Source organism: Crocodylus porosus, unplaced genomic scaffold (genome assembly GCF_001723895.1).
Source record: "Crocodylus porosus isolate Cpor-Errol unplaced genomic scaffold, CroPor_comp1, whole genome shotgun sequence".
NCBI lineage: Eukaryota > Metazoa > Chordata > Crocodylia > Crocodylidae > Crocodylus > Crocodylus porosus.
In genome coordinates this window covers 16,823,582-16,834,220 of record NW_017728951.1, presented here as the reverse complement: position 1 = coordinate 16,834,220, position 10,639 = coordinate 16,823,582, and the positions used below count along the sequence as shown (strand labels likewise).

General features: G+C 38.4%; 1 protein-coding gene across 3 annotated transcripts in view; it reads left to right on the top strand.

Moving 5' to 3' along the window:
- Positions 1–10,639, top strand: part of ATRNL1 (attractin like 1) — a 969,676-nt gene that overhangs the window by 98,785 nt on the left and 860,252 nt on the right. For all 3 annotated transcript variants that reach the window (XM_019555783.1, XM_019555782.1, XM_019555784.1), the window contains exons 2-3: positions 5,934–6,017; positions 9,091–9,204. In XM_019555783.1, coding sequence (XP_019411328.1) covers positions 5,934–6,017; positions 9,091–9,204 — 198 coding nt within the window. The remainder of the gene's footprint in view (positions 1–5,933; positions 6,018–9,090; positions 9,205–10,639) is intronic.

Below are 10,639 nucleotides of genomic sequence, written 5' to 3'. Positions count from 1 at the left end.
ATCCTCCAGAACTGATGTGAGTTGCCGATACATCATGGAGTTGGTCTTTGGTGACCACCCCCGAAAAAGGCTCTGTTTGCTTGTCTGCCCCAAACTGCAGAGGTGACACTGGATTTTGGTGTTCCTTGACTTTCATTTATCATCTGAAATGTGAGAATTCTTGTCTTTGAGCAGACTGACAGATTAGGAATGGTTTCCCCAGACTGGAATGTGGCTGTTGCTTTATTTGTCTTGTGAAAAAGGCAGTTTCTTTCCTATAAGTGGTCAAGACTCATTCGCAGACTGCTTTCAGCTTCTAATTAATTTAGCAAAAACTTAGCAGTCTTAGGCTGTAAAGAGATTGCTACTGAGAGAGCATGCGGAGACTAAAGATTGGCATGCATAATAAGATCCACATAAGATCCCAATTAGATCAATGCACAAAGCGTAGACATTACATCTGCTACCATAAAATAATTCAGAACAGAACAGCAATTGTTCTTGACAAAAATTCAGAGCTGTTCTAAATGGCCAGCATGTTTAAATAGTCTACAATAGAAAGCTGAGTATTAGAAGAGATGATGCATTAATTTCTTTAGGAAGTAATTTTTACTTCAAACCTATGCCAGCACCTTCATGGACAGGCTCTTTGTGAAAATGTAAGACATTTTGCTTATGACAGAAATACATTGTGGGAGGATACACTTTCATTTTGTACATCAGGTGGGGAGGCATCACCCACTAATACATCTAAAGTGCTATTATCCTGAAAGATTTCATTGCTCTTCTCCGTGTTTCTCTATTGCTTTTTTTTACCCCGTTCCTTTAGGACCTTCCCCCATTCATGCAGTGGTATAAGATGATATAGACTTCTGGAAAACTCAGCCATAGCATCCTCTTCCAAAGAAAAACTCAGGGGATGGCTTGATATGACCATCTTCACAAACTGTTAAATGTTAGGGCCAGAAGAGATCATTTTAATAATCTAGTTTTACCTCTTGTATAATATAGAAGGCAGGGCAGTATGGGTCCTTATAGCTTAACTTGTTCAGAGAGTAATTTCTCTTCTTTCTGAAAGTTTGCTGCTTGTGTTCAGTTTTAATTTGCTGGCATTCAGCTTCTAGATTTGTCTGCCACATTAAAAAAGCCTTCTAGTATCAGGTATCATGTGTTTTATAATTACTGATTTGCTCTGTGGTTGACGCATGTATTAATGATTATTTCTAAGTTTGTCTTTTAAATGAGTTATGCAACATTTTGCCTTCTCGCTGCAAGTTCGTTGATCAGTTTAATTGACAGCCATGGAAGGAACCATTTTGGAAACTTTCTCAATTCTTTATAGCATAGGTTTTTAATATATTCTTGCTTGCTTAGGAAAGGTTAGGCTATATATGCAAGTGCTGACTTGCGGATCAAAATGACATTAGTTAATCCTCTGCTGCCATGTTATGTGTATCATTTAGAAAGGAGTAATAAAATGTCTGCTCTGTGGGGCTTCATAATATTGGAAAGGTGCAAGAAAGTTTTATATAATGTGAAAAAAATACTATAGCATGGTAAAAAGTGTTACAGAACAATTTCTTCATCTTTCCATTTTCTACACTCATTATTTCAAAACAATGACAGGTTGTTTATTTTTTATAGCAAAGAGGAATGGCTTCATCAAAGGTTATCTAATCTTCCCAAGGAAAGTGTTTATCAACAAATCATCAGCCTGGGTGAAAGGGAAATTGTTTGCAATTTTCCAGTGCCAGAGGGCTGGCTGTAATTGAAACAACTCTTGCAAGTCACTTTCCTTGCATTATTAAAGCTAAGAGGGAGAGGTTGGCCTTGAGTGTAAATGAATGCTGATGACTTCACATTGTGCACAGTAAAATAAAGTTATTGCATTTTTCTGTATAAGTAAACAGAGCATCAACAAATGTATTGTATAACAATAGTATTTTGTTTTTTTTTGTTATTTAAATTGTATCTTAATATAATATTTATTCCCACATAGTTACCGGTTTCAATGGTGGTCAGCAAGCACATATCCACATGTAGGTCCTGATTCTGCAGTCAGTTTCATGTGGGTGCAAGTTTCCTGCTGGTTTGAAAGTGGAGACAGATTTAAGTTTCAGTAAGGCTCTGCTTGGGAGCAAGGGCCCACCCACTCTGGCTCAGTTTCAAATCAGTGCTACAGCATTAGGCTGTTAAATTACACATCCCTTTCAAGAAGACCGCTCTCCAAATAACTGAATGAATGGCCTGCATAATTGAATCTGTAACTTAATTCTGTGGGTAAAGCAACCAAAAACAGTAATTTCTTTTACTGGGTTTAAACACGTTGAACATACAAGAAAGTGTATGTTTTGGTTTATTATAAAAATAAGTTGGAGTTAGCATAAACAACCATTCTGTTTAAAAATTGTTAAAGATATATTTAGTTTTTATCCAAGAAATTCATCTTTTTAATCTATGTATTGTGGCTTTTTTGGGTGGGGTGGAAAAATAAGCAAACGCAAGAACAACCCCCTTCCCCACCCAATCCCTCAAACAAAATAAGCAAACCTGCTCAAACAGTTTTGTTGTTAATGTAGATTGATTTTTGCTGGTACAATGTCAAATTACAACTTTGGTTTAATTTGGAAATACTTAACCTGTTTTAGACTTGAAGGGTACTCATTCAGATCGAATACATGGTTAATTGAGTCTGACTGCAGGATCAAAGATCAGCTGTGAAATACAAAAAACACGTACTCTGCACAAAACTGGCCACATTTCTTCATTTTTCATAGGGAGTGGGGGAAGGCGCACAATAGAGGCGCCCATTTCATGTGTCCACATCACTTTTCTGTATTCATGGAATTTCTAGATTTAAGAGTATGTTACATTCCTTCTCAAAAGTGTTATAGGACATTATGAACACGATACAGAAATATTTAAATGTTGCACTCCTTCAGTGGTGAAGTTTTTAATTTTTCTTTTGTTTAAACATCCTGTTTGTGAAACATTTTTAGTTTTAAAACCCCCCAAAACAAAATGAAACAAATTTACCAAAACAACCCTGCCTCCCAAAAAACCCTTGAACTCTTTAGGAGTTTCAGCATTGTATTTATCAATATTGTGTATGCTATGTGCAGTTTATACTGGATTAAGGAGAAACTGTCATTGTGAAAACAAACAAAATTGAGTATGTACTTTCTTATTGGTAAAACTGGAATATTTTTTAACCATTTAAATGTTTATAAGTATTTATTTGCACTACATCTGCTGCTTACTTACCTTTTACAGTGTGCTCAAACTGGAAATAGAAAAATACATAGTTCCAGTTATTTTTTTTCTTGGTAGCTTATTTTCAGGATCAAATATCTTGACACAGTGATGTAACATTTGGATATCAGTTATTTCAAAGAAACATTAATTCATCTTGGAGATTCACTTGACTTTAAAATCTTTATCCTTTCAGAATTTAAAACGGGGAACTTCTCTTCTAGCTTTTCCTTTGAGTAGTACTTTTGGAACCCAAGTTTTTGACCAAATTTGAATTCAGTATACTTAGAGTTGCTTTTAAATGCATTGTCTCCCAAATGCATTTTTGTTAACTGGCCAAAACCTTCTATAATGTCCTCTCCAGGCTTGCTAGTTAGTTGATTGAAATCATTCTTTCATGTGCTCCCCACCCTCTACCCTTCCCCACCAGAAAAAAAAGCAGCTATTAGTTGCAGAGGAAATACCAAGAAGGGCAGCTTTTTAAAATGATAACAATACTGTTCCATGTTACATGACAGATTTGTGTGTGTCTGACAAAGGCAACAAAACATGAGAACATAAGAAATGCCATGCTGGGTTAGACCCAGTGGTTCCCCTAGTATCCTGTTTCTGACAGTAGCAGGTTATAGCTGCCTTAGAGGGAAGAACATATGAACTGGCATGTCTATCATCCCTCTCGTATACTCCCTGGAAAAGGTGCGAGACCTGGGATTCTTAGATTTGGGTAGTAGCCAGACCAAGGACTGTTCAGACAAGATCTGCTATTGGTGCCTTATTTGGTCAATGAATATACTTAAGAATTCATTAAGTTTTGTACAATCAAAGGGAGTTTATAGGCATGCTCTGGGAGATGTGTGTTGGGAGTGGCGCTTTAATTAGAGTGGTTCTGAGACATGCTCTAATTAAAGTGCTCAGAGCATCATGTGTATCAGCATTCCCATGCTGAAAAATGGTGGTGGGGACAGTTTAACTAAAGCTTGTTGAACCAGCTTTAGTTAAAATGCCCCTGCCACCATTTTCAGTGTGGGACGCTGATGCATGTGATGCTGGAGTGCAGTAATTACCATGCTCCAGCAGACTCGATTAATCGAGTCTACTCCAATGGGTTTCAACTGCAGTGTGTTGGAGCAGCCTCTCGGCATGTCTATAGGTGCCCAGAAAGTTTGGCAGCAATATTCCTTGATTCTGTACTGGTTCCTTCCCATGGATTTAATGACAGAAGTCCATTTGGTTTCATTTTCTAGCAAGTTTGGACCTACTCTAAAAATGTTGTGACTTAACAGGTGTTAGTCCTATGATTGTAAGTGGCCAAGCTACACTGCAAAATTAGGGATTTAATTTTCTCAACCAGTATTCTCAAATGAAGGCTATTCTGTGCAATTGAATTAAATATTAAAAAATGTGTAAATGTTAATTAAGCTTAAAAAAAAAAAAGTTAAGCGTATAACACTCTGCATATGTATTTTATTCTTTATATATTGCCCATTGTTTTGCTGTCTGTGCATCTTGTTCAATTTAAAAATTAACCAGTTCTGATAATATAACTTTCTGCTTCACTGGGTACTTCACTGGTTATAGTTGTTGCCTTTCCACAACAAAGGTTGTTTCTAGCAGCTCTAGAATCTTGTATTATTTTTCAGACTGAGGGTGTTTATTTGAACTCAGTGTCTGAACACCTCTTGCTTTGTCTTTGAATGCATTTTATACTAGCAAATAACATGGGGAGTCAAGGTCATAGCTTGTGCATTCACTCTGTAAAGGAGCTAGTTTTGGTAATTACTACTGTCAGTTACCTATGGTCCCTTAGTTGACTAAAGGGAATTCTTACTTGTAGGTCAGCTGGCCAAAATCTATATTTTTCCCCAGTCTGACACCTTGGATTTTCAGTGCTCGTGCACGTTCTCTCTCTCCCTCTCCCTGTATATAGGAAGAAAGATAGAATACCTCTTAGTAGCTTTTTAAATGCATTTGACAGCATCTCACAGTAAGTTTTCATGGCTTTGCTGATTTCTTTTTACTGACAACAGCCTGCCAAAAAAGTAAATGAAAGGCCCCATAACAAGTACTTGCCAGCAGAAGCGATGGTTTTTGCAGTGTCTGAAAGACTAACAAATGCAGCCTATATCAGGGTGGGCAGGTTGGGAAGTGAATTTTGAAGCTGAGAGCCTCCACTGAGACCTTAGTAGGACCTGCCTCCCTTTCGTATAATGTTGCTGTTTCCTGAGTTCTAGTCTCCACTTCCGTTCCAGTAGTTTCTGTCTTGAAATCTGGAATGAGACATTTCCAGTGATGAGGTGACAGTAGTAGTTAAAAGTGTGATTCTTAAATTCAAGTTTTAACTATTAAAAATGGTAAAAATGGCAGCCTAGGCTTTTTATACATGTATATACAGAAACAACTTCATAGGTGGTTTTTAAGGGTGATTACAACTTGGATTCTTGTGCGCTTAGATTGCTAGCGGGGAAAATTGAGTTGGCTTCCCCATTTTTTCCATCAGCTTGAGATTTTTGCAGATCTAGTTTTACTCTTTCTTTTAATTTGTAGAGGGGTCTATTCATTTTAAGCAGTAGCTTCCACAGTGTTAAATTTTAGATTTACATATTTTGAGTTAATCTGGAAATAATCTGTATGCTTATCGATATGTTGCTATACTTGAAGAACTGTTTACACTTGGTTACAATACTTTTTTCCCCCTATTTTAGGTTGACAGAACCCTCTGGATACTTAACAGATGGTCCAATAAACTATAAATATAAAACCAAATGCACATGGTTAATTGAAGGCTAGTAAGTATACGTTTTAAGTAGATCAAACTATCTGATGCATGGTTACTAACATACTCCTCTGATTCAGGGATCTTCAGAAAACCTTCTGTCTAAAGTACCTAGATGCTAAGCATCCAGGTAATTTCCGTGGTTTGAACATTTTAAAGGTAATTGTTAATTTAAACAACTTAGTGATTTTTTTCAAAAGTACTTAATGTTGGCACTCTACTTCCACTGACCTCAAATGACAAAAATCAGATGAATGCTATAATTAAGCCAGTGCTACATTTTGAAATTCTAAAATAAATGTCTGGTTTACTATTTGATTACTTACACAAGTTGATTACTTACACAAGTTGTTTGTAGTTGCAGAAACCTGTCACTTTAGAATATTAACATTATTTTCGATGACACATCAAAAGTAGTTTTGGAACACACCGTAACGCCAAATTAATGTTGTTGGTAATAGTGTTGTAGTGGTGGTGAAACCATGATGGTCTAGGGAATAGGCAAGAAGCAGGGGTTCCTCGGTAATATCTTTTTTTATGGTTGGGAGAGTTGTTAGACGAGCCTTGGGTATGAAATACCGAAGAAGGTCTTACTTTATTTTAAAACCTTACTACTGTGTCTTGTACTTGGGCCAGTCTCTTAAAGATCTTTATCTGTTCTTCAACCACAAGGAATATTATAGGTCTGTTTTGTTCTTTAGTTCAAACTGCATAGAGTCATGTACTATTTCTTTATTCACTTCAATGTAATATATGAATTACCATGATAAATGGGGAAGCTGCAGTGCTATTAACATGAGTAAACAATGGGAAGCACTCCTCCCTATAATACTTGACAGGAACTACCTATGTGGAATGCCAGCATTTCAATAAATGCATTTGAAGGCCCCAAACCTCTGCAATGCCAGATGGAAAATAAAAAAGCCCACACAGGAGTTTGATAACTTTGCCATATGGGAAAAAATCCCCCTCCAGAACTTACAAGCTGGCAGTCAAGAACCAGTCACTCAATCCATCAGAATCTTTCCTCCCACTGGTGGCAGCAGGAGTGGGTAGGAAAAGACTACAGTGCCCTAATACATCAGGTCTTGAATTATATTCCCATTAACATCATTACACAGATTCAGCTTTTTATATTACAGGGTGCAATGTTGCTGGTAGTCTTAGAGTTTCTAAAGAATTTCCATTTAAGACTAACACTCGCCTTGAATAACTGAGTCTTGAAACAAAGAATGCTAAAGGATGCATGCTAAACCTTTTTTCCTCGATAGCACTTGAGTTATAGCATTGCAAGAGTGTATGTGTATCATGCATACATACATAGCTAGAACTCCAAGTGCTCTATATATGTGTGCCTACATTACAGCTAGTGCATGAAAAACAGAAACTGGAGTTCTGTGAACAGTGGGGAGCGTAAATGGTGAAAAGCAACACATCTTTGTAATTCATATGTATGTGCGCTATTGGTAGTTTTCTTTTCTTTGTTTATTTTATATATATTTAAGATGTGTTGCTTTTCACCATTTATGCTCCCCACTGTTTGCAGAACTGTAGTTTCTTGTTTTCATGCACTAGCTGTAATTTTTGGATACAGAAATTATTTGTGAATTTTTGCATTTGGCAAAAGTCAACAAAAGCTGATTAGAAATGGTATATAGTAAAAGCTGTGTTATCCAGCACCTTAGAAACTTGCATGCTCCATTAACTGTCATGCCAGTTGACGTGGGAAAAGCAAAACTGGAAGTGCCCACTGTGGCGCTTTCAGTTTTGCCGAGCCCCCATGGCCCAGGGCAGAGCAGCCTGCGTGGGCCTCCCCTCCCTGTCCCCCAGCACACTGATGTGGCAGGAGGGGCGGCAGTGTACCGGACGCGGCAGGAGGGGCAGCGGCCCAAACAGGCAAAGACGTCTGTTCAGGCCTTTCAGGTAACCGGCATGTTTGGTTATCTGGCACCCCGCATTTCCCATGAGTGCTGGATAACAGAGCTTTTGCTGTAGTTAGTAAAATAATAAATTGGAACTCTTTTCAATATAGGACTTCATAATTTTTGTAATCAAAACTTAAATTTGGGGTTTTAAAATTGACACGGTCTCTTTCAAAACTATTGTGAAGATAATAGTAATACGCACTGTTAATTTAGTAATTATTAGCTTTGCATTATGGGTTAAAATTAGAGGTGCATTGATATATTGGTCCTATATTGGATCAGCACTGATATAAAGAAAGGTGACTGTACTGGAAATTGGCTCTTTTTTCTTTTTTGCGTCATGTGGCCAATAATGTGACTGATAAATGTCTCATACATGCATGCAGCTGTAGGCGGCAAAGAGCACAGCCCGGTAGCTTGGAGAGCTGTGTCCAGCTGGTAAGTCTGTTGTGGTGGAAGGGGTGCGAGGAGGGGCAGGTCAAGGACCCCACAGTGAGGGAGGGAGTGGGGCTGGGGCCCACCCTGAGTGCAGCCCTGGCCCAGCCCCTTGCCAGGAAGAGCCTGGCACAGCCCCAGCCCATGTCAGCCTGCCCTGCCCTGCACAGATATGGGGGGCACCCCCCATATCCTCCTGGGGTATGCACAGCAGTGGGAGCTCCCCCCTTCCCCGCCTCGCCCTCCCCTTCCCCCCGCCAGATGAGCTGCAGCTCTGTCCCACATCCTGCCCTGCGCTGGCTGGTCAGTGCCTGTCCCAGCCCCACTCCCTCCCTCACTGCGGGGACCTCAATCTGTGCCCCCCCATGCCCCTTCCCCCTCTTCTTCCACCACAGTGGATTTACCAGCTGGACAATGCTCTTCAGTCTGCGGGGCTGCGTATCAGAAATTGGACTGGTATCGGCCGATATGCGTTCTTAAAATTCAGCTACCAGTATTAGGCCCAAAAATCTCTATCATTGCACCCCTATTTAAAATCCTTTATGACAACAAATTAAATAATTGCTTAATTTAAATATAGTTATACACAAAGTACTATCTATATTTGTTATGTGTATGTATATGAATGTAATTTAATGTTCTAATATGGCTAATGTTATGGATACTTTTGATGTTATAAGTTTGAGTTCATGCTTTTGCTAAATAATATTTTCTCTTCTCTTTCAGTCCTAATGCAATACTTAGATTAAGATTTAATCATTTTGCCACAGAATGTAGTTGGGACCATATGTATGTTTATGATGGCGATTCAATATATGCACCTTTAATAGCTGTATTTAGGTAAGTATTTTTAATTAATAGTTCTTTATTGTTACTAGTAAGACAGATTTTTTTTTTTAATTTGAGGAAAATAATAGCACTAGTGATTTGAGTGTGCTACTGGTAGTTTTCTTTCCTTTGTTTATACTAGAAGATAGACAACATATTGGTGGTACTAATACAACATAATCATTTTGCTTTTGGCTCCAGGGTAATAGTATTAAGTCCTTTACTGGGCACGTCCTAAATGCCAACTTTTTAGTGGAGCAGTAAAGCTGATAGCAGTGCTATCTATACTAAGACAAGAGTCTTTCTACAGAACAGAGACATTGCACTACTTAAGAATAGTCATTAAGCTGCTTACAGGTTGGCAGCTTGAAGTTACTTGCTGAGGACCTCTCCTTTGAAGTTAACCAGAGTTACCAACTGCATAAGATCTTTTTGTCCATTAGAATGAAAAGCATGATGGCAAATGATTAAGTATCCTTAGGTAATACTAATAGTTTTTTCCTCATCAAAGGTGAAAAGAATCTTAGAAAAAAATTGATAATTGTAGAGATCACAGATGATATTGATTGTTCTAATTTTATCTTGGGTCACAGGAATTATTATGCAACTGGATCAGCTCTGGGTTAGTTACTTGTTTCATGTTTATAGAGTGCTTATAATAGTCTTCTCTAGGGCTATTCACTTCTCTAGGGCCAGAAGTTGCACATAAACTGGTACAAGTGATCAGAAACCAGTTTAAATCTGTAGCACAACAGAAGTTCAGTGCACATAAACCACTTTCAAAATGGCTGAACCTGCTTTAAGATAAACCTGTATGGATATCGTATCAGACTTAACTGATTTAGGTGAAATTGGTTTTTTGAACTTCTGTCCCAGATCCCATCCATATTCTAGTTAACTCACAGTCCCTCAGTATCCCAGGATGCTTTGCTTTGCACCTCCCCTGCAAACTCTCCCTTGCAGGGTAGGAAGATCTGCCGAGCAGGGAGGCATGCTCTAGAACCCCCTGGCTTCTCTCCTGGGCCACTGCAGGCATGTGGCTGCATTTCTGGAATCGGAAGTGAATGTCCGTTCACTTGCTTATCAGTTCAGGCTGTGCAGCTTAGAGTAACTGTGAAGGTTGAATCAATTTGGCCTCAGGCTTTTTGACTGTGCACTTAGCCTAGGTAACTTGCAAGGCAAAGCAAAAGATCATGGGCTGAAAAGTTTCTAACATACATCAATGTTTCAGTACTATTGAAAGTTTTTCTCTACTATTCTCTAGAAATGTGTTGAAAATAATTAAAAGAGAATCCTCATATAACAAAGAAGGTCCATAGGAGTTTAGATACCTAGAACAACGATCTGGCATTTAAGCCAGATTGTATTTATTGAGAAAAGAAATATATTAATCATGGTGTTGTTTCATAGTTTGTAGGGTCGGAAGGGACCTGAGCAGATCATCTAG